The sequence below is a fragment of the Neodiprion lecontei genome, chromosome 4, assembly GCF_021901455.1.
Source record: "Neodiprion lecontei isolate iyNeoLeco1 chromosome 4, iyNeoLeco1.1, whole genome shotgun sequence".
Taxonomy (NCBI): domain Eukaryota; kingdom Metazoa; phylum Arthropoda; class Insecta; order Hymenoptera; family Diprionidae; genus Neodiprion; species Neodiprion lecontei.
In genome coordinates, this window is record NC_060263.1 from 21,849,563 (window position 1) to 21,875,516 (window position 25,954).

Here is a 25,954-nt window from a genome sequence, read left to right on the forward strand (position 1 = left end):
AATCCGCCGCCGGGGATAAGAATCTACCTTACTTGAAAAATAATGACAATCGAACCGAGGGGTCAACCACTTCGGAAAATGGCGTTCACCGAACTTGACGGTATCCTATGAAAACTTGCGTCAAATGACTAACTCGGGTTGTTCGAACGCCATAACAATACACACGTACCACAAATTGACTTCCAAGGGTCTTGTGATTCTATCTTCAGATCCCAAGTACACACAACATACCTATACGTCAGTTATTGCGCGTTCGTTTTTGGAGAGGCTGTTACCGCCCTCGTAATCCGCCGTTCCCATGTTTAGTTACGCGGGGAAATCGCCATATACCAAATGCACACTTCATACATAGAGGTACATAGATATGCATGCATATGTATATCCACGATATGTGCCCGAGGTCGGTTTATGGAATGTACAAGATACGTTTTGTCCCATTTTCAGTCTAACTAACCCTGTATCCGAGAGTGATTTTCTAATCTGTTGCGCAATCTTTTTACGCACCCTGCACAAGGTGCATTCCGAATGAAAAAAATTCTTTCAGATTTGATTTAAAATCTATAAATCTATATGCTTCTCTTTTCACGCTATTTCCATATATTTTGTATACTACTAGGAGAAAAGCTGCCAACAGTTTCAAGTAATTTATGAAGTTATTTTGGCCCTCGAACTCCAAAAGCCTGTGTCCTAAATAACATTGCCCATTCCCCTTCCAGACCGACAGCCATGACTTGCCGAGGAAACGTATGTCAATATTTTCTTTGAAAAAAGTAGCCTTAATCCTTTAGATGTAATAATACAGACACTTGAACCGTTGGAAAGTTTTACTTAATTTTACGGATAACTTCATCGCATGTCTCTTGTGATAAGAATTAGAATACATATAAGGTGATTATTAGATTATGTCTAATTGCCACGTACATGAACTTGGCTCGCCAATTGTCGAAAATGTGAATTCGGACTATTGCATAATTTGCCGTTAATTAGCCGTAAATTAGTCGCGCGACTTATTTTTTTGTCGCACACAATTCTCAAAAAAAAGCGGATGGCGTGCTAACTTTTTAAAAACTTAGCGCGCCATCTACCAAAAAAACGCACAGCGAGCATCATGCGTAATTCTGATTTGGTTGATAATTTGCCGTAAATAAGCCGCAAATTAGTCGTTGAACTTTTGTTTTTGTCGCACTCAATTTTTAAAAAAAAAGCGGATGGCGTGCTAACTTTTCATGAACTTAGCACGCCATCCACCAAAATAACGCACAGCGAGCATCATGGGTAATTCTGATTAGGTTGATAATTTGCCGTAAGTAAGCCGCAAATTAGTCGTTGAACTTTTGTTTTTGTCGCACTCAATTTTCAAAAAAAAAGCGGATGGCGTGCTAACTTTTTTTTTATTATCACAATTCACAGCTACGTTGGATGAACTATTGACTTTTGTATTCTCCATAGAAAATCGTCAGTCTCAATACAAATCATGAGGACGTCCAACTTTAAGACACATTCGTTCTCGTACCAAGTGAATAAATAAATTAGAGATGTAAAAATAAATTGTTTAAAAAAGAAAAACTCATTTTCATCCATCCATTTACTCTCAAGATTAAAATAACAAATAAATAAATCAAAGGCGTATAAATAAAATGGTAAATAGAAATCATTAAAAAATTATTCATTCATCCATCCATTCCATTGGAATGAAAAGAGAACCAAGATATTTTTATGTAAATATTTTGTGTGTGGGAAGTGTATTTTCAATCTTGCGAATGAATGGATGGCGTGCTGAATTCTTGAAAAGTTAGCACGCCATCCGCTTTTTTTTTTTGAAAATTGAGTGCGACAAAAACAAAAGTTCATCGACTAATTTGCGGCTTACTTACGGCAAATTATCAACCTAATCAGAATTACCCATGATGCTCGCTGTGCGTTATTTTGGTAGTTGGAGGTCTAAATTCTTGAAAAATCAGCACGTCATCCGCTTTTTTTTTTGAAAATTGAGTGCGACAAAAACAAAAGTTCAACGACTAATTTGCGGCTTACTTACGGCAAATTATCAACCTAATCAGAATTACCCATGATGCTCGCTGTGCGTTATTTTGGTGGATGGCGTGCTAAGTTCATGAAAAGTTAGCACGCCATCCGCTTTTTTTTTAAAAATTGAGTGCGACAAAAACAAAAGTTCAACGACTAATTTGCGGCTTATTTACGGCAAATTATCAACCAAATCAGAATTACGCATGATGCTCGCTGTGTGTTTTTTTGGTAGATGGCGCGCTAAGTTTTTAAAAAATTAGCACGCCATCCGCTTTTTTTTTGAAAATTGTGTGCGACAAAAAAATAAGTCGCGCGACTAATTTACGGCTAATTAACGGCAAATTATGCAATAGTCCGAATTCACATTTTCGACAATTGGCGAGCCAAGTTCATGTACGTCTAATTGCCTTGTACATACCGAGTCATAAGCTATTGCAAATTATGAAGATTATAATGTTTTCTGAATTGAAAACAAATGTTCGATACTTGACATTACTTTGTTGGTAAGCACTGATCAGTGGACTTTTAATTTAAAATGTTAGGTTTTGATAAGCATGATCAATCTTACTAGATTCCCAATCACGAAAAACTTAGCTCTGAAAATATCACAGTATGTGAGTTTCCTAATTTTGATAACTTTTTTTTATTGTCTACTGATTTATGTTAAACCACGATACATAAAAAATTGTCGGAAATGTTTTGACAATTTATCGTACCGTCGCAGCTGAATATTTTAGTTTACGTTCGGTGGCATTCGAAATACAATGTTGCATAAACAAAGCAAAATATATTTTTGAAATCTTGGTATTACTCGTATTTAGTGTGTTCGTTGACGGGTCTTTCATTTTTCTTCTCAGAATTGAAGATATAATACAAATTTGTTCTGGATATAAAAGCTGATATGGCCAATTGCAGTAAATTCATGGAATGTCAAGGAGAGCATAGTTTCGTAAATATTGAGCTTGCGAATTTCAGAACGTATTGCAGAAGATTTGCAACATCGATTGAAAAAAAGTTAATATCGAATATCGAGATCCAAATCTTTGCGCTCGACGATGGTTAAGCCAAATTGAAACCCTTCGGCCTAGCGATTTATTCTGAATCGACGGGCTTACTCGACAAATTTTATGATTGGAAGCTGCTTCGTCGGATGATAAGGCAGAGACCGATGCTCGTTATTATTTAAAGACAGTGGAAAAATTCAATACTTTTAACGCTCACAAGGTGTGATTAATGGAATTAAAAACGCGGTAATCGAATGCCGCTAAGGAAGTTTAAAGTTTCACCATCATGACAATCTGTCCGAAATGAAGGGTTCATAAAGTTGGAAAGTACTTTATACCAAATGATTAAAAGTTATTGATCATCAACGCGCCGTCAAGGTGCTGATTTATGGGTATCGTTATTCAAGTATGATGCTTGCTGACGATCTTCTCAATGATAATCGTAATAAATCTCACGATAAATTATTACAGTAATGTTTTAACCCTCTTCCGAAGTTTATCTTCCGAAGATATTTAAGCCCAATAGCGGAATTACCTTCTTCTGGTAAATCACACTGGATTTCATAGTGAAAATAAGCAGAAAATTATTTTGAAGAAAATATAGAAAAAGCTTTGGAAAGTATCGGGACAACTTCAACCGCTTGTTGTTCAACGGTTCAAGTTGAATAAAAATATGAAAATGCAAGAAAAATTTTTAATATTAGTTGACCAGAATATTACCTCTTTGGTGACAGTAGGAAAATTTTCATGAATCGAAAATCATTTCGTGAAGTCATTGGGCGTATTAATGATGTGAATCCAAAAGATTCAGAACGTTTTAACTTGAAATTCAACCACAGCGCATAAAAGGAGCAATGGGTTTTGATCAATTATAAAACTATGAAAATCTCAACTATCTGACTAATGTATCTTTTACTATTCAAATTAAGGTTTAATGTAAGCAATATTATTGAGACGGTTTTAATTTTTAAAAACCATCAACCACATGTAGTGCTGTGGAAGTGATGACCGCATGTCGGTGTATAACAATATATATAATCATTTACAAATATTGGTTTAAAATCTTAAAAATAAATCGGAAAAAGATCTTATGTTATGGAATGTAAGAAATTTAAATATTTCTTTCATTTTTGCTGCATAAATTTATAGTGATAGCCGAAAAACATTATATATTCATTCACTCATCCATTCAATTATTTACGCACAAAGTACATCGATTATCGGTAAACAGGTGAAACAGATTAAAATTGAAAATATAAATCGTATTTCTTTCATTCAAATTGTCTGGCGAACTTTTCTTTATTCCTTTTTAAATATTCTTTTTTCTTCATTCGTTTTCAAATAGTCTCTCACGTTAATTTATACTTGTTTCATTGAAGCTTTGTCGTTTTAATGTCTTGAACTGTCTTGTTAACAATTATTCACGTATCTTTTATTACCAGCAGAGCAGATCAACCGATTTTATCATGTAATTACATTGTCGAAGATACCTCATATGGTTGATGTTTTGTACATCTCTGATTTGATTATGTGAAACAAAATCTTCAGATTGATAAATTAATTCATCCGTTCTCGAAGTTGAATTCTTCGGGAAAAAAAAAAAAATAAATAAAATAAAAGACAGATATGAGGAAAAGCAATATCCACACGTTGTGCTTTGACGATAAGTTCGCAATGAGAGATCGCTTCCGAGCAGAAAGGTGTACATTTGCGAAATCGGACACCACGTGATGTACAAGTTTTAGTCAATTTCAACTGACAATGAGTTCTTATTTCGGTTTGAGGCGGGGACATTTAAATCGTTAAACATTTTACGAATAAATTTTAAAAAAGAATTCTTAAGCGCGTTTATACCCCGTACCGTATACTTGAGTTTTATTTCACTTTTATAGGAAATCCATTCCAATATCGAATGTCTCGTTAACGTGCCTTATAGCTGGAAGCCAGACCAATGTTCCCGCTAACTTCTGAGAGTCGATAAAAGCTCAAGACATCATAGAAGATTGTGTCATTGACTGTTGCTATAAACGGAGATAAATGACCGGGAATGAAACTCCTCGATCGTCAAGCTACATAGCGGAAGAATTTGATCAGAAATTCTTTGTTATTCACGAACACTATCTTCATACGTGCCCTGTAGGTCTCAAATCTCTTGTACCGCCGAGCCAACAAGTCATTTTTGAAACCATTTCCCAAGTTTTCAAAGAGAAAGGAGTGTAGCTTGACTCAAAAATCCGCACAAAATGCGTAATTTTCATTGAAAAAAAAACATGCATTATATGTTGGCTACACGTTTTGCATGTTATCGTTTAAATCACTATTACATGTCTCAGGTATAAGGATATATTGTCCTTGAATGTTCCGTAAGCGAAACTCTGACATAAATCGATAGAGAAAATTGTATAAAACTCTCGTACAATACGCAGAATTATTAAAGTATTGAGTTTTCGTTGCATGGCTAGACTGTTTGAACCATCAATTAACGATTAGACGACAAAATAATAAACCTTGGAAACGGGTCCAAATTTTACATTGAAACGATTTGAGCGCAGCAAGGATTAAATTTGTACCATTTTTGTACGCACATGTATAATACGATCAGGATATTCCCTTGAGTCTAAAGACAGCGGTGGAAAGTATACCTACGTAAAAAATCCGACAGACTTCTGTCGGATTCGACACAGATCCGACACAAAATCCGAAGTTATCATCCAGGCGAGAGACAAGGATAGAATATGTGAACGGATCCTAATCGGCTCTGTCGTAAATGAACTCGGTTTGCGGCTTGATGACCAAAATTTTATTTCGGAACGTGTCCAGTTTCTATTCCCGCGTCCCGATGAACCTCCCCTACATAAAAAATCCGACAGATCTCAACGACACTCGAAATATTTGGATCACAAATTGCAAACGAATTTTTCTTTCATTTTGTAAGTAGAAATACCGCGAGGTGGGCAAAAAAGTCTGAGATTGAAAAATTTCTCAGTAACGAAAATGATAACGACGATAATAGTAACAATAACAACAATCACAACAGCGAGTTGCAATACTAATGAGAATAATAATAATACGCACAGACGAATTCCCAGACAGACGAGATTCCCGAACAGACGCGATTACCGGAAAAACGGACAGACGATCACGTGCTTTGCTTATATAGAAGATTGTTATTTTTCTCGTTCAACGCGTTCCACGTTAGACGTTTGGCATGACTATAATGTGTCTATATACATTCGTATATACATACAGCTACACATATGTACACCAAAAGGGCCAGTCCGAAAGTGTTTCTAAAAATACTCGACATCAGCTTACGAATTTATCGTATAAACTTTCGCTCAGATTCTTACCTTCGTTTCTCAAACCAAGTTCTTGACTATATTGATGAGTGACGTTCGCGCTAGACTCGATACAAGTATATTTACACCATAATTTATTTTTATATTTTTAACCTGATCTTTTTTTTTTTTTATTCTTCGGTTCAAATCGTGGACGTGTCGTGCTAAATTTGTCGATTAACTGTATATTGATGCGAATATACGTGGAAAGGTCGTTCAATACCCGAAAATTACTATCTTGGGTCAGTACTTCATAAATTGTCATAATGAATTCGGTGAGTTTGTACGAGAAAAAGAACGAAACTTTCGCAGACTCAGATCAAACAAATTACTACATTCGTGACGTTTTTTTTTTGTAAAAAAAATGTTGTCAAGCAGAGATCATAAACAGTTTCCGATCGGATCATAAATTTGTCGGATCGATTCGTTTTTGGTAAAATATTACTTTTAATCTGATAAAAAGCAGAAAATTAATTAGCCTAACGGCAAGAATTACTTTCAAGGGGAGTTCAGACAAAATTGTAGGAAAACTTTCATCAATTTCAATTGAAATCGAAGTATATAATATTCAGTGGTTTATACTTGAGGAAAGAAAACGCCTATAGCAATAACTGAAATTGCATCTCCCTCTAACATCCACGACCCCATGGTCCTTGGATATATATAAGTTATCGCTCCCGTGAGGAATGACGCATGTCGTATTTCATATCACTTTTTACCAGCTCAAAAATACAAGTCAAGTTGACGATGAAAATATCAAAGGTCAAAACAAGATCACCTTAAAACGCAGAGTCTATTAGCCAAGCACTGGATGCTGAATGGAGATGTTACAAAGGGCGATGTGACGATTGCTGATACTAAAATTTTGAGAGGCTTTGTAGAGCCACCTCAGCCCGGTAATACGATCAGTCAGACAATAACAGCCGTCTCGTATCGAAGTAATTTCGTCAAGTCTCGAGTGAACGGAGAGCGGATATTGAATTGTGTGTGAGAATCGTGTGCCTGAGAAAGTGAATATTTATTGAATACCCTGAGCTTTTGGGATTACGTCAACATCGAGAGGTAATAAAGCAGTTTACTGTTTACCGCACATACCGATCAGAGCCGGGTTTATTAATTGTTCCCGTTACTCCGGCGATCATCCCTTGAAATAGTCACCCCAACTCGGTTTGAGTAGCCGTGCCATAGTCGCGGACACACGACCCTCGGGCCATCAGATCGAGCTAGCTGGATGAGGATCTCCTAGTTTGGTTCCGGGCTAAGTAAGCCAAATCAGCCCAACTAATAGGCAAGAGACGAAGGACCTCGGAAAACCGTTGTGACCCTTTATAACTTTGAGCATTTACCTTCTTGATCGTAGACAGGATGTTCCGTCACACGGTAAAGGCGTAGAAACGATTAGTCGAGATTTCATCGTACGATGCTATTAGTCGTATTCCTTTATCCAGGACATATCTCATCGAGTGGTAATTTTTTTCACTTTTCAAAGGAATTTTCAAACATCGGTAAAACCAGATCGGGACTGACATTGGTCCAATACTGATTTGTATTTTCAAAATTCTTGAGGAACTTTCTTTAATGTTACTCACGTGGACATTTCTTTGAGGAATTTAATTGAAACACATATTTGATTCAAGATCGCGTGCGAACCGGGTAACAATTTTATGTATACAATATTGTGATTATAACACGGCAATGGTGGTAATATTGAATTGCCGATTTAAAACAGAAATTCCGCTAAAAGTCGGGACTAGCCAGGCCCAACGCTCATTTTCCGATACTCCACAAACAGTTCTAAAATGAATTTTTCTAGACGTAAAAGTATCTAGACGAACAAGTTTTCAGAGAAATGGAATTCTGAATACCGAAGTGTCCTAGACGAAGAAGCTATCTGTATGAAAAATTCTTTTTGACGGAGAAGAAACAACCAAGTTAATCGTCTTGCCCCATGAAGCCTGTTTAATTTTACAGTCCCATCGTGTAAACTAATATGCATGTAGAAATATTTCTCGAAATGCTTACACATATATTTTCAAAACAAGTTTCACCGTTACATAGAGTAATATTTTAAGATGGTACTCTACCTGTACTCACCGATCTCCGGAATGTTCCTGTCATGATCGCCCTCTGCTGAAAACTGAAATGAAAATGTCACAGTTGTATATTACATTCGAATAAACATCCCTAATAATATTATTTAAAGCAGTATTCACGCGTGATCGGAAACACGGCGTTCACTAGATCGTAAAACGAAGTTGGATTAATTAATACGGCAGTCAGTTTTGCGATTCTCACGATATGTCGAAGACTGCTCTACGGGTTTACTTAAAATTCAGGGACAGTGTTCTTGGATAATTTAGCTTTTTTTCCAAGGTCTGTTATTTCCTTTTCTTTCTTTGTTTATAATACGTCGTACGATGAGGATCAAAATTTGAACTTCTGTTTTCTCCTCCGGACTTCACGATCCTTCGATTCTGTTCCCACACTCTAACAGCGACCTTACACCCTGCATACACTTCTTATCGTCACCTTCCTGCTTCAGTTCCCACACCGAGTCGGTGTGTTGCTCTTTTCACTGCCAGTTGCAGATGGCAAAAGTTGAATCCCAACTAGTCAATCACTTGCACCCTTCCTCTGATACACTCACTCTCAACTCATCTTCCATTCGGCCAACATGTCAATTCAGCTCTCGTCCCGCAACCAAAATGAAATCTTGCCTTTTCCGTCCTAAGAACGATTTCTCCTCCAAAATCTTCTCTCTGTAATCTTCATATCTTTTACAACAAATCAATTCTATAATCAATCATTCAACTTCCTCGATGTCACTTTCTTTCGTCTCCCCTCGTCATTCGTACTTGCGCCTAGTCGTTGGGTTACGAACCCAAAATAGACCGTAATGCGATCACCCCTTGGTGCGGATGCGGTCATCGATTGCCACTTGTCGTGATTACTTGTCGTCATCTACCCCGTGACACTTGAAACGATCGCCATTTTGTTAAGGGAATAAATAAAAATAAAAATATGCCGTCGTGCCAAAGAGGATAAACTGTTCAATGATACTGTCTCCAAATTTTAAGCAAATGATCGAGATGTTTTTGAGATATCGTAGGCACCAGAAAACATGTCACCGATCGAAATGGTTGAGGTTATTGTCAGCAACAATGTCTTCATTTATTCCAATGGGATGAAAATCTAAACGAAGACTGACTCTTGAATAAAAGGAACCCCAACGTAACTGAATAATCGACTGTCGATGTAGGAATTCCCAAGTTTCGCACTTTTTTTCAGCCTGCTTCTCCGTCGAGTCGTAAGAAAATTGAAATTGAAATTGTAAGCGAAGATACGAACACCTTTGTTGCAAATTCAACGCAAGTCAAGCTACGACGCGTTGTCGCTGTGCCCGACCGGAAAGGCTTCGGATTTTTTGATATTTGAACATTTGATGAATAGTGCTCGTTGGCCGTGGATTTGACGGTATGCCATGCCTGTGGAATATACCGATGTGAAGCAAGGTTAGTTGAGCGCGAATACGCAGCGCTCACTCATGAATCATTCATGCTACCTACCTTCCTTTGTCGAAAATTTTATCTCCGGCCTCTGCCTAGCATTCGACGGCTGTGCTCAAATTGCGTTATATTTCTTCATCTATGATATTGCGGTGCGCTTGACAATTTGAAATTGACGGATTTTCTTAGAATTTCAATTGTCGTGGATTTTGTTAAGTCTTCAATATCGCAACACCTGTTTACGGTATTTTCTTAGCTGCCGATAAGTGAAACCTTTCCGTTAACCTGAAGAATAGATCTCATCAGCCGCCCCAAAGAATTGTATACTGCAACAATAATCTTATTAGGATTTCGGTCCTTACTTCTCATTCTATAATTCTTTTTGTCCCACTGTCACGCGATACCGAACCAAACAATTATGAAACAGCTGGTTAATTTCTCTCTCGTTTAATTACGTAGCTGTATTGAGGTTATACCAATGCATTTGTTATACGAGTTTACGGTAGCCTTGAATAGCAACAGTCTACATGGGGGGCTAAATATAGATAACTAATGGAATCAAGATAAATTCAACGAGTCGACAAACACAACGGATAACAAATCGCGTGGTCGACTCATCGAATACCCACATCACTCATCCACGACCCGTGACTGTTATTCACTAATAATTCGATTCGAGAGTAGGAATGGAGTGAAACAACGTGAAAGCAAAAAGTCTATAATATGTAGCATGAATGAATAAGAAATTTTAGGGACGAAAAAGTTGCCTCAGCTGATTCAAGGAATAGCTTACTGAACCCATACCTATTTATTTATTTATTTATTTATTTATTTATCTCTTAACTAATTCTTTTATTTTTTAACTTATCTATTTTAGCTATATTTATTGCCAATTTTAGTTTTACTCACTTTTATCTATTTTTATCACCTCTTTGTTATTCTTTGTCAACGTTAGTTTTAATTTTGTTGCTGATTTTCTTTTAGTCTATACCTGTTCACATTTTATGTTCATAATTATGTCCCATATACCGCCCGAGGGGACTTTTTTTGGGGCGAATAATTCTCTCTGTCTCTCTATCTCTATCTCACACACTCGCTCACTTTCCTTACACGGCCTTCTCTGCAGCTGACAAAAATGTATCAGTGTGAAAATTTTTATGGTTCGTGTTTCCCACATTTTCGGTATAGTCGCATTATAATTTTTAATTTCCGACACAAAAGAGACCGTGCAAATCTTTCAGACAAATTTTGATTGCGTGCGGCCATCATTCCGAAACGACGATTCAATAATACATCATTTTCTCATTCAATTGAACAATCTGTAGAATCTAATAATGTCAATTAGACTGAAAAGCTTATATTCCAGTCGAAACAAAAAGGGCTGATTAATCAAATAGCCATTCTTGCAGGCTAACGTGTACAGATTTCGCCTGAGAGAATAATATTTTACGAAATAAAATCGTAAATCCAACAATTGAGTTAAATTTATTAGATTCGAGTGAAATTCGCATTCCTTACAGTCGGATCACGTACCAATGGGGTGATATTTCGAGGGTTAAGTACCACAAGGGCGCGTCCTAACTTCATTTACCTTAATTTGGATCGCTGAAAACTCTCAACAAATAGTCACGCAATACTACGAAAGCCGAGATAGAAAAGAATTTCAATCTCTTCAACAAATGCGCACCATTCAAACAGTCCTCATTGCTAGCCGATCAATAATCGCTTTGACGAACAAAATAATTCGTGAGATCGAAAGTGTCGAATTATATTATGGCAATTTGATTAAAAATAAACCTCATTTCGGTATTAATTACACGTTTATACCGCGTCTTATTGTTAGGTAGGTGAATAATGTACCTAAATAGAATTGACTTGTTCATTTTTTTTCCCCGTGAAAGTGTTTCCGCATTTGAACTTCTCTTCCATTACGTAACTCTTTCAGACCCTTAAAAGTTTGATGCACCGTTCTTGGACCTCGGGGAGAAAGGATGTGCCCAATCTTTTTTGATACCAATAAAATGAAGCACTTTTTCCACTTTTCGTTATAGTATTTTCAGAAAATGAAGTAGGCAATAATTAAACTGCGATTTGCATAGATACGTGCACAACACGTAGAACGATGCTGCGCTTCACATGTCCATAGATAGATCAGGGAATTGATTTATTTTTATCACTCGCGTCACGATTACGATTCGGCATCGGTAAGGTTTCCGGCATTACTCCTACTTCGACGCTGATTTCTTTTATGCACACGGTGAAAATTAATGAAACATAATATTGCAGGCCTACGTCACCTTGAGATAAAAATAAACTATCCCATCAGTGGAAATCGAATTGAGTGATATCACAATCGAATGAGCTGCACTGAAAACAACAAATGCGTTACAGTAAAAATGTTGTTTACCTAACTTGTGTACAGCCGCATGACTTCATTTTAACCAAAATAGTTTGAAGTATAGCGCCATCTGCTGTAGTGCCAAAAATAAAATGTATAAACGTGAGGTTGCGGGAAAAAATATTGTGGAGCTAGTGATGCTCCAATTAAGACATACCAATGTTAGCATTTGTACACGTGCCTTGTTCAGTTTTATACACTAAAAATTTGACAGAAGCAAAGTACGCGTCGTTAAACTGAAAAGGCTTACTTTGACGTGAAGAAGCTAATCTGGAATAGTTACAAGCTGTTCCCTATATCATCCAAAAACGTTGTGAACCGACGGGAAATTTGCTCTTCGATCATTTTTTTATTACAACTCTGGGAATGTGAGCTACAAGCGTTCTAAAATTAAAATGTTCGATGAGTGATTCCAAATAATCGAGTCAATCGAAAGGTATATGATAATATTATACAAGCGTGGGCGACCATATTTAATTGTAATAGAAGACTGTTCGAATGTTTGATTGTCTTAAACTATCCGATGACATTGTTTAGAAAATATTTCGGCACGAGTAGATTCTGAGTACGTAGACTTTACGACCGTTTGAGAAAATCAGTTTGGCTGAAAACCGTCGAACACTCGAGAATATTTACAAACACCGAATTTTATACCTCAGATGTTTCGGAGTTCCGAAATTTTACCGACACGCTGTTCAAATTGAACGTCAGAAGTACCCCGTTACGAACCCTGCAGCGTGAAGTGAGAACCTGCCAGGGAAACTTATTGACTCGAGGCCTGAAGTTAGCAGCCCGTTGCTCGTTGAACTCTCTCCGGTTGTACCCTTGAGAGATAATATTTTCCCAGCGGTTGAATGGAACAAGAGTCGGGGTGTATTATCTAGGAAAACAGAACCGTGCGGGCGACTCGGGCCGTGCTACTAACGAATTTACATCACTGATTCCTGCGGCTATTTCTCCTCTCGAGCAGTCGAATTTCGCAATTCTTTTTTAAACTCGGCGAGGCTTTCCATCATCGAATTCCCCGCTGCTAATGTACGAACTTATATGTTCCGTAAATTGAAAGCATTTTTTCAACAACTCGTTCGATTCATACACACCCGTTTATTCACTTTATCGTGCCTCAGAGCATGAAGACGACGGTTTGAGAGTGCCAGCATTCGAAATTCGAAAGAAAGCAGTTTATCGGCGTTGCTGGGAGACGCTGTTTAGAAATATTATATTCATTGAATGCGGGTGGAATGGATTTTGTACACAAAGTTTTCCTGCGATGGAAAAAGAAATACTACCAACATGCGGAATGATCGTGGCTTTTGCTTCTATTACACGTACGTCTTACTTCTGGAAAGTAATTCTTAAGATGAAATAACGATCTTATTCGGTTGATTTAACCATAATTGCAAGTAATATTTAGTTTGAGTAAAGATTACTTGAAAACCTGTTATTTTCAAGAATGCTTTGCCCCGCCCGGGGATAAATTCTTTTTATTTTGAATATTCAATCGAAATTTCAGGATAGTTTTCACCCCCGAATTATAATGTGTTACCAATTGAACCAAAAATCACGTGTCAACTCACTCTCCATACTCTAGACACCTACCGAGTCACACACCAATTGAACAAAAACCCTCCTTGATATGCAATAGAAAAATTATTTTGGGAATGAATGATATGTAATTTTTCATTGCAAATGTATAGTAGGTAAAAAGTACGATAATTTTGTTATTGAAACTTTTTTCCTCACTCTCATAGTGCATGAATTATAAACAAGATATGAAAAAATGTGCAATTTTGGAGCGTACAGAAATTTATGTCTGCGAAACAGGGTTCAGCAGAAATGCAAAATTACATGTCGAGTGTTTTGACTCACTCTACAATCCCGTAAAGTTTCTTCGAAATATGTGGTGGTGGGAGGTAGGGGGGTTCGTTGTCGGTGGATCCATAAATACGTTAATGCAAAAGGGTTCAGTTTATTGGAATGAACCTGACATCAGTCTGACAAATATTATTTTAGACCAGGTATAACGTATGGCACGGTCAGGAGAATCAATTCGATAAACTTACTTGTTCATGTATACAGATTGTTTTGTCTCTTGATTTAAGGAACGTTTATTGATCGGTTGAAGCTAGATCCAAGACAACGGTGTACTTGAGTGAATTACAGTGATTACAGATATTCGAGTTACTCTTGAACGGAGTAATAAAATTGAATGTCGTTACCAGCTTTTTCTTACCATCTTATCAACAAAGGAAGCAGGTTATATTAAACATTTTGATGGACTTCTACATTAAGCGTCATTCCATCGGATAGGCTGTGAATTGTTGAATGCCAGAAAAAATTTGTTTCATCACGCCATACGAGTTTAATCCTGAAAAGTCTTTGAAGGGTATCCAGCTGGTTAAATCCACCACTTGAGCATGTGTCTTTAGAACAAACCCATTCGATTTGAGTTTTTACCCCCCTACGCTGAAACGGCAGGCATTCGAAGATTTGTTTAGCCATAGAAAAGGTTCATAAGCTATTTGTTTGCTGGCCCAACCGCTTGAGAAAATAAATATTTAAATTAATATTCACGAGCTGTTGAAGTCTTGGCTATTTTCATAGGAAGAAATATTTTTTCCCCTCGTTCTCAATGAAGGTCATTTTTGGTTCAGTTGTTATTTTTACATCATCTTCATCCAACAATGTTACGATGATACGAATACGGATTTTCCGCAAGCAAAAAATGCGAAACCGTCACATCAGTGACGTAATACTCCGACCCAGCAGCAAATAACGAGACCTCCACGTATTTTCAGATGAATTATAACCGTGGAAATAAGCTCTTATCCGATTCAGGCGATGGTGGCAAGGTTGGTATATTCTGTTATGGTTTTTTGTTAGTAGAATTCGTCTTTTCGTTAGGAAAATATCATTATCCGAGTTAATACTGGGCAGATATATTGTCATATTGTCTTCATGTGATATTCTCTGTTAAGGGAGAGCAAAAACCATCTTCTTGCCTATATCGGAATTTTTCTTCACAACACACGAATCGCGAAGATTTGCAATGTATCAAAACGGATGGGGGCCACGAAGCTGTCGGATTATACTGGTGATATATAACCTCGATAAGTCATTTTCCCGACTCGAAGTAAACGTGCAAATTTGAGAATTCGCACCATCTAATATCCATTTATCCACAAGTTCTGTTTATATCGATATCATAATAATGTGTGTAGGTGAAAATACTCCCTTGGCATTGTGTAATTGCTACAGACGACCAGTCATTACGGTAGCTCAGATTTGGCAACCGGTATAAATTAAGGATACCAAGAGGTTAACCGCCCTTGAAATCAGGTGTACACCACTCATGAAATTTTACGAATTTCCGGGAGATATTCTGAAATCCTTTGAAATCCCGTGAAATCATTCGAAGTTTTGTGAAAGCTTATGAAACCATATGATTTTTTTTTAAATCCTACAACCCCGGCAATATCTAGCGTACACGCAAACCGATGAACGATTAATTCCACGGAGGCTGCGAAAAAGATGTGACAAAAAAATTTCCTCAGTCACAAGCTGAGGGAATTTCACAGTATCGTGAAAAGCGTTATAATGTAATAAAGATAAAAGCGTTATCGGAGGAAGGGGCTTTTAAAATTTATCGGGGTCAGCTGGCGATGCAAATTGGTCGGCTTCGTCCACCGCGTAAATCAAGCCTCGTTTCATCTCGTTTTATCCCCTTTCACTGACTAGGATTGAAATTCGACTCACGATCAGATTTTTCCTATCGGTCAGCGGCTGCGGCGAAAAATTGTCTGTAAGGTTAACAGTCGGTATTACAATAGATACAGCAGGTCGAAAAATAGGTTAACAGCGGCTCGGAGGGGCAAGGGGGGGAGGGATTATATCGCGGTGCGATAAATCAGTAGACGTTCCACCCCAACGTGGAGCAAAACTCGCTGGATGTAGGCGCTGAGCGGAGGGTAAACCAAGCTGACACTTTTTTCATGCCTGTTCTTTTATTATTTTTATTTATATTGTTCGTTGTGCTTTTGTGCCGAGGCAACGACCACGCGAATAATAAATGAGGCTCGTTTTCTGAAACTGCAAAAGCGACTTTGATACCCGAACATGTGGTGAAAATTTATACAAAAAGCGGTAGAACTTAATTCGTTCTTAATAGCTCATCAAGCGTTAGAACAACAACGAAACATTGGCTGCATGGAGATAAGGATATTTGATTACGAATCTCAAGACGGTGTTCAGCAGGAAGGTAGTAATCCGGCAGATATAACTTTTCAAATCTCACAGTTTGGAACGTTATCTTTTAGGGGCGATCCTCATTTATTCACATTTCCACGTTCCTTTGCTTATTGACATTCGTCATATGTACAGTTATGTGGATAACAACCATAATTAACCGTAAAAATGAACCATAATTCGTTGAAATCGATCAAACGATACGTCTTTGACTTTGAAAAATTGTAATGCTACCATATAAATCTCAATATTACGATGAATAATTGGAACTTCGTACTTAAAATTTATGTTCTTAAATTCGTATGCCTGCTGAATATTATAACCAGAATAACGACTCCGACAAAGGGAACAAAGCTGTCGTTATAATCGATACGTTCTTGCCCCCCCCCCCCCCCCCCCTCCCCATTTTAGGCACGTTTATAGAGTTAGCAAATTTTTTAAATATATTAAAAAAAAAACAAAAAAAAAAAAAACAGGCTGCTTTTTACCCGGGAAAAAATCTTTACATCGTAACCAATGTGCGTGACTGCGGTCATCTGAAAAATCTCGACGAAACAACCGCCGCAAAGTGCACCACTTTAGATGGAACACTCTCGAAGACGTTCAATAAACTGTTTAGCCGGAATAGGGTTTTTCTTTTTTTCTGTTCATAAATAATTCAACCGATTCATACCCAAGAAAGCAATCTAACTTCGTAGTAACATTTCTTTCCAATATGTGCTTGGAAAGTTCGATTTTCGAAAACTGTGGAACGTGCGTAAAAAATGCCCTCTCTTGAAACAGAATGAAAAAATAACGTAACGTAGCAACGGAAATATTCTATTTTACACACTAGAACTTTCTTTGGCGCATGCGCAATTTCGAATAACTCAATTTTACGCACTGTGTTATTGAGCGTAAGTTATCACACGTCGACTTAAGTACTGTCAGTGACACCTTGGATGCTTTTCAATTCAAACTCAAATAAAAATGGAAACAATTGAAAATTAACTGCTTTCCGCCGATTATGTTAGAATTTTAATTCAATACATGTTTCGGTTCGGGATTCGAGATAACGAAGATGACGTTCTAATTGATGTTACCAGGATATCCTGGATGGATAATTAACTGTGACTCTTGGGATTGTGGGGGACAACTGTGGCTTCACAAGTTTTGATTACAGTCGAATAAAGCAGTCGGTAATCTCTCTAAGAGAAACAGAGATGACTTAAACAACGTGCCGCCGTGACGTTCCTTCTCTAGTCTTTAGAGAAAGGAAACTACCCTGATTTCTTATTACTTTTTACCAGAAATAAATAAAAAGTAAAATTTCCAAAGACGAGATGAATGAAAAGTTTCGATTGGTTCGAGGAAAACGCGACCATAACATACCGAAATGACGCTGACTGTCTTAGAAGTATAGAAAAATTTCATGGAGAAGGTCCATATTCGTTCTTTCTGAGAAACAGTCGACTGTTAGAAAAAATATAAATATCAGCTCACATGTGCGTTGCTTATGTTTAACCCGTTGCCATTCGTACGTGATATGAAGTAAAACAAAAACAGTATTTTATACATGATATTGCAATGTCCGTGTACTATATGAATAAATTATAATCTCGATTTTGGAAACTGTAATTCAAATATCGTTGACCGTTATTGTAGATGAGCATTGAGTTCCTTAGAATCAGGTTACCTGTAATTCCAATACTTCGACGGCCAAAGGCGTCCATTAATGCACCTCACTTCTGGAACTATTGAGTGCCAAGTATTTTTCGCTGTGTGGACAAAAAATTCCTCTCGCGATAAAACATTCATCAGATCAACTCGAAAGATCGCATCAGATCGGATTCAGGCAATTCGCGGCAGAGATTCCTTCGGGCATTCCATGCTGTTTCGAAAACTTTTATGGAGTTGACAAAGTTTTCGCACTGCGGTCTTATGAGAATTCCTTAAAATTTCATAAATTCTTGGGGAATGTCGAGAATCATGACCACGTAACCTTTTTGTAAATGTCACGAAGTTTTGAAAAATTTTGTACGTTTCTGAGGATTCGCGTGAGAATTTTACGTAGTTTTGCGTTTGTCTTTTTCATTTGACGAATCGTTTTATGAAATATTTCATTTGTTTCATTATCATTATCGTTGATCTAGTTCTAGCGATAAAAAAAATCCTTTTTGCCCTCATTTGGGAATAAGTGGAAGGATGCAAATGTACGGAAGAAACTTGTCGTCGTGAAAAAAAGCGGTGGAAGTTTGAAGAAATACGTGAATGATTAAACTGCGTCTCTTCCTTCGAGCCCGTAAAGCCCTTCGCGAAAAACCATCCTATACCCACCCTTAGCTGAAGCTATTGCCGGGAGCAATATTTCACTTGCCAGGTTATTTAAATTCAGAAAGAAAACGGTTTTCCCCGTTTCAGTGAACGGAATTTTATATTACGTATGTACACACCGAAGATACATGGATTATATCACGTCCGGGATATTACACGGGAAAAGATGCCGTGTTAGGATTCTAATCTCTGTACCTGCTACGAGAAGAATCCCAATGAGACAAAGTATACGAAATTGTGTTGAGTGGTATGTTTAAATATTTTTAGAGACGTGAGATAAAATCCTAATGAAAAGTTCGTTTCTGAACGAATCGCTCATGATTCGCTATAATTTTTGTCACGAGAAAAATAATACAATAATAGAATCACTCTGAGTGTATTGATGACCTAAATTTTTAAATTAAAATACGTGGGCGTGAAGTTTTTTCAGTTAGGCAACGCTCGAATTAAACTAAACTTGATTGACCTCAGGCATCGCTTCAAAAATTCTGATTTACCATTTTAATTTGTAACCCCAGAGGGCTTGAACCCCTCTGGTACAACATAATTTGCCTGAAACATGCTTACGCAAAATTAAAAAGCGCTCTCCAAATCGAGTCTTATTTACAATTGTACGTGCAGATTTACGTATAATCGTAACCAATACACGTCAGTATAATAATTACAATACCTGTATAGATAAATGGATAATCTACAAAAGAAATATGACGATAAACTGCACAAATTTGTAATTAGCGGATCTGCACTGCGAATGTCCCCAGTTCAAAAATTATTGGGATGTGATTTCTCATGAAAAAGTAATGAATTTATAATTACGGGATTCTGTAACGTGACATAATTTTTTTACCTCCAAAAACGTGTCCCGCTCGTTAGATTTTATCGTTATTTGAACGTGATAATTCGAACAAAATTCGAGAGCTCGTTTGTAAGTTACGTAATTTTCAAAATTCCGCATAATATTCCAACAGAAAAAAAGCTTCTACGGTTGTATAGAACAAGTTTCAAATTTAATTTTTTCATCTTGATATTTGAACAATAAACTTATGCTATACGAAGACTATTGAACAAAATTTTTATGAAATTCCGGCATCATTTTTAATCAGAGGAGTTCAAACTCTTCGAAAGTAAAAGGTACTTGAGTTTGCAAAGACTAATCGTGCAGCAAAATACCGTTATTTGACTCGTGATCGATATCTGAGACTAATGTGCCTCGATTCAGGATGATGCAGGACCATTCTTGAGATGGCAATCACAGATGATAATCAGATATATGATGTCCGAATTCCCTCCTGCCCGCCAGATACCAGTCAGACTGTTAACTAGGACATCTAGGCAATTCCGTCATAATAATGCCCGTCGGCCACAGACGTGGACGTATTACTACACTCCATAATCCATTCGCACCAATTAGAATAAGACGTCGGTCAAGTCTGATGAATATCCTGCAATCAAGTATATCATGTGACACCAAATGCAAATATAGTATAGGTTTTGAAGGAACGAAAATATTGAAATTCGAGTGTGTTTTGTTTTTTTACGGTTTACTGAATTTCAGACAATTCGGAAATCTCGAAATAACGGTTCTTCCTCGGCACGAATCGTTAAGATAACGTTACTAACTTTAATATGATTTTTTCGAGAGATCATCCCGATTTCTTACCGTTGAATATTTATGTATCAAATTGAACTTTTTGAAAGTTTGGATACGGAAAAAAGTATTATGATACCCTCGGTGCTTCAACCGACTCACCATTTTTTCGTATAAATAACGCCTGAACGGGCTCTATATTTTATCCCGTACAACTTGGTGGAAAAGAATGAAAGAGATACTCGACGGATAGCTGCGGAACAAAGATTCGAGATTTTTCCACCGAAACACTTTACATGATGGAAAAACCTTTTCTTAGAGCCTGTATTGAAGGTGTAGCATATGCATGGTTACGTTCACCGATTGGATCGAATGGGATATATTTTCGTGGCATGACTTTTAAATTGCTGGTTAATGTTTTGAAAGTACAAAAAAAATTATTTCAAACATGCGATTTAAATTTTGACGTGTATATTATATATTCATGTAACACACCAGATTTTAATCCTTCAATAGATTTCATGAAAATTGATTGGACTTTGAGAGATTTATGAGATTTCATCGTGTCTACTAAACATCGTGAATCACGGAGTTATTCGAATATTTCACGAAACTTCAGAGAATCCAATACATATTATGGGATTACACCAAATATCATAGAATTTCAAATTTTTAAGGAATTTTATCCGACTTCAAAATACAGAATTTGAAGCATTTGATTGATTGAACAAAATTATTAACTATAAGTTGAATACCGTCATAGTTGTACGCTACGCCTCTTGCGCCTCACCTTAGCTTCAAAAAAGTAAGAAAAATCGAGCAAGAACTTGAAAGCTGTCAAGCATTATGAAAAGGAACGTTAGAGTACAAATGTTAAGCCCTATTCAGACCAACGCTACTCAAAAATGTCATTGTTTGTCAGGCGTTTGAAAAATTTTGATTTCAGAAGATAAGGCAGCGTAAATACAATTCATAAATTTCAAAGGCTTTACCGAAGCTGACGCGGGATTCTTTGGATTTACAGTAGAACCTCCGTCATACGGACCCTCCGTTATTCGAATCACGACTTGCCTTGCCCGAACATTCTATTTACCGAACAATGGCCCAAAATTTTGGAATCCACAAGCACACGTCCATTCAAGTCTGATGTCTACATTGACGGTATTTTGATTAACGTTACGCGTCAGAGAGGTACAACAAAAAAGGTTAAGTGTATTCAAGTATTAGGCAACACGTTACGTATGTGAAAATAACGCAAAAAACATCTGAGATTATAATTGATGGATCTCGTGCCTCGCGTAGAAAACGCATCAGTCATTCAAACTTCGTTTCAGCAGTTTTATACAGAACCCACTGACAAGTATCGAAACGAGTACTGATACACAAGCGGTACAATTTTGGCATGAAAAAAAAAAGAGGAAGAATAAGCCACTTTTGTATAATTTTACAAACCCGAACTTTCTTCAGTTGAATTTGCAATTTTTTTTCTATCCTTACTTAGCAAAAATTGGGTTAGTAAGATTTAGTAGAGTTGTCGTATAAACTGTTGTTTTGGAGTCAGTTTTTTGGATAGAAAAAATTTGAAACTTCTCAGGTTTTTTTTTCTTAAATTGTTTAACGCATATTCATGAATCCTTGATGAATCTTTGATTATTAACGATCTTCCTATGTTTTCGCTCCTTCTACGATTTAAATATTACGTACAAAAAAAAAAAAAAGTTTTTTTGACTCAATTTTTCTGTGAACGTTGAAAAAAATTTTACTGAATGTGCATACTAAATCTGAGCTCAATCGGTCGATTTTTCATCGAGATATCCTCGTTGCCGATTTGAAAAACATAATAAGTTTGAGAAATCCGCATTCAAAGTTTTCGTACCGTTTGATCAGGTTTAAATGAAATTATTGATACTTACTGGTTAATCAGGTGACCCGAATCCATAAATGACTCAATCCTCTCTCTCTCTCACACAAATTGATTTTCTTCAGATAGTGTTTCTTTGTTATGTTAACAGAGACGGTTCTTTCTCAGCAGGAACGCGCAGCTGTGTCCCGACCGTGATTTTTTATAACTTCGATAACTCAGCTAATATCATGTGTATCACTATACGATTTCAACAAACGTACTTAGAAAGGTCTAAAGTAAAATAAAATCGAAAAACTGAAGACCGATTTTGTTAAATTTCTACTCAGCGATACCCCCTCAACTCAAACATGAATTCAAAAGTCTCGTTATAATTGATGATAGTTGGTACGAATAACTTCGATAATTCAGCAGCACGATTTTGGCAATAGATTATCAAAGTGCCGCCAGCAAGCCACGTTGCTCCATTCAATCAGCGATAACAGACTTCGAAACGAAAGTAAAAACCTCGAGCACAGTATCCGGAGCGCAAGCGTTGGGTTCAGGCGCAACATTTGCTACCTCAAAGCCATCAAAAGCACAGACTTCTGCTCCGGAATCTGGAGCAAATTTATCGTAAATCGTCTGAACTGATATCTCTGAGTCAAGATCCGGCGATCCATAGTAACCGTGATCGGTACCCAGTAGAGACGTAGATCAAAGTGGCTTTAGTGGAAATCTCGCATGTGAACCCGACGAATAAACCGATTGCAATTAGTTTCAAGTGGACGGAGTAAGATGAGAATGTAAGCTCGTTTCATTCGACTCGACTTTGCTTCAGCAAATTATTTATAACGCAATGGAAAAACGTTCTGATTGCATTACGTAACTACACTTTCCTCGATCATCTTTTGTAACGATCACCTCACGGTTAGTAAAAAGATGACTTACTTCCTGTCAAATGAACGTATTGTATTCCCGGAACTGATCCTGCAGTAAACTATCTCATAGGTGAGCACAGTTTCGGTATCTAGTCGATAATGGCTAGAACATGTTGAGATGACGCGTGAGCACTTAGCAATCCGTGTTCGGTAACCCAAGTGTACTGTCACCTTGTGAAACTTGATGTGACGATAACCGCATTACCTTGGATAGTCAGTGCCTACTTATCGAGGTATGCTCTGATCGAAGAATCGTTTAGTCAGATGAGGAGTCACTCTAGAACGACTGACAGGGGGACAAACGACTCCCCTAACAGGGGTTCAAACTTGGCAAGATTCTGCACTTATCCGTCACTTTCGTTCGTTTAAACAATTTTTTTACGAACTCACCATTGACAAACTTGACTTTAACGCTCACCGTTCTCTTCTTTATTGAAAAGCAAAGATGTTCACAAATAACCTAGCTCCATTATTCCTCGAAGAAACCATTGTTAGATAAGGAGTGGAGGTCGTTTGCGTCCCTGCGTCCATTATCAGACGATTAAGGGCAAGAAAAGCGAAGCAGTCGTTTTAGCGTTAATTGAGCCATAATATATCAAGATAAGTGAAACATTGTAACCAGTGATCGGTAAAAATGATATTTGCTCCGATATAGGTATCTATTTTGGTGATTTGGTGTGATTTGAAATAGTGACGTGCGAATTTATCACTACCACGTTAATGGGAAATTGTCACGGTATGACGTAACCCCGCATGTAATTAGATTGAAGTAATGGAATAACAGATAATTGACATAATTTTTGAACGTGTGAAGGTCTGCCGACAGTTGGATTCCGTTCAAATTCCAGGATTAATGTCGAGCTTATCGTTCGACAAACTTCAGTTCATTAAGCGGAATGAAAGTAGAGTTAAGCTTCGTATCGAACGGTTGATCCGAAAAAAAAATCGCCTTATTATAATTATTTTAAATCTATTGAATACAGAGAATAATATATGTAAGTATACGTACAGATTTTTGGTACATCTTTGTTTGAATACATTTCACAATAATTTGGGTGAATGATACATTCGTAAAGATTTTAAACGTAATGTTACATTCAAACGAGATCTTAGTTGCCCATATCTGTTTGAATGAATGTACAATTAACATATGAAATCTCTGCTTGGGTGGGGTTTAAATTAGAGATCACGCGGCTGACTTTCGTACATTTTCGGACTACAACACGCATGATCTGAATTAGATTTACAATAATCGACTCTCAATGTAGAAGATCCCTAACCCCGGGCAACGGAATGTAAGAAGCACACGCGAACCGAAGCTTGTCCCAAGAACCCTGTCCAATGAACCGCTAAACGTAGGGGTGTAAAAACAAATAAATTAAATCCATTATACCTGCTATCGAAGTTTCGGGTTTCTAATAAACACGCGTGTGTTTCCAGAGCTTCAACGCGACTAAGATAATGAAATCAACATTTAAGTGCTGAAGAAATCCGAAAGAACCGTAAACAACTGATTTGTGGGTGGAAAGATCAAACAGTCGTCAGTTTGAATAATATCGGTGGTATTATGCCGTCGAAAAGCTTCTGAACATCTGTTCGGAGCGGGTTTTGGAGTTCATCAACTAACCGTGCAGACTATCTGGATCGGACAAAAAAAATTTTGGCCTACCAAAAGTCCGAGGCTAACTTCAATATTTATCACTCGGACATATTTGTTCCACTTTTGCCATGGCCATAAAGCTGAGTTCTCGACTAAAATTAGAACCGAACGCATACAGGCAAATTTGCATATAATTTGAATCGAAGCGTGGCATGTGCCGTCAGTGGTACGCAGAACCTCCAACGACCACGAGACGATGTCTTGGCCCACTGCCAAGATTTCATTGCAATTTCTGAGCCGAGCATAACTCCCTTTCAATTCAACGAATAATGCAGCTGCGGAAGCATCCGCTGCCTTACTTCCCATCGGATGATTAATGTCTCGCCCCACGATATCCGATAGCCGGCTTTTATTCATCCCTGATACGGATTACCCCATCATGCTCCGTAATCGTAAAATGACTAACGACGTCCTCATCTGTCGATTAGTCAATCGATCCAGGTGTGATGTCCCAGATCGTTTTCTGACGGTGGAATAAAACCTTGCGAAGAGCCAATTAGAGCGACACTTTGTAAGCAAACAGCCTTTTCCGAACAATATCTTATTAAACCACGAAATGTTAAATTTGCTGGGTTATACAAAAAATTATCAAGTAGAAAGGACTTGGAAGTATATAAAAGATATTTAATGTTACTTTTTAGGGTGAGACGTTGGTTGAAAAATACAGGTCTCTAGATTTTTTCGCGTATCTCCGAAACGGTGAATTCAAATCGTTCTTCTTTTCTGCGGCCTTGGATGTTTCTTAAGAAATAGATTCTCATAAAATTATAACATCGATCGAAGTCGACAAAATTTTACTTCGCGTGAATCGTTAATTGCGGGGCGTCACTTATATCGATTAAAATCTGAGCCTGGACATCTTCTATCTAAAAAAAGGAACAAGGGCGCCATTCTACGTACAATTTCGAACAAAAAAATCTCAAAACAAGTGTGTTCTACGCTGAAATGAAGAAATGGCATGTTTTGTAGGAAATCGTAAAGATATAACTTTTTACGAATGCGAACTTCTCGATTCGAAAAATAGTAGCTTAATCCAATGAAAAACGAATTAATTTCTTTTAAATATATATAACTAAAAATGTGAAACAATCGA

General features: G+C 37.3%; 1 protein-coding gene across 7 annotated transcripts in view; it reads right to left on the reverse strand.

The window, feature by feature from the left end:
- The window catches only part of LOC107225531 (transient receptor potential-gamma protein), a 109,971-nt gene that overhangs the window by 56,442 nt on the left and 27,575 nt on the right, over positions 1 to 25,954 (reverse strand). For 6 of the 7 annotated variants that reach the window (XM_046738777.1, XM_046738775.1, XM_046738774.1 and 3 more), the window contains exon 2: positions 8,455 to 8,507. In XM_046738777.1, coding sequence (XP_046594733.1) covers positions 8,455 to 8,488 — 34 coding nt within the window. In that variant the 5' untranslated portion in view covers positions 8,489 to 8,507. The remainder of the gene's footprint in view (positions 1 to 8,454; positions 8,508 to 25,954) is intronic. The other variant, XM_046738776.1, reaches the window with a different exon arrangement.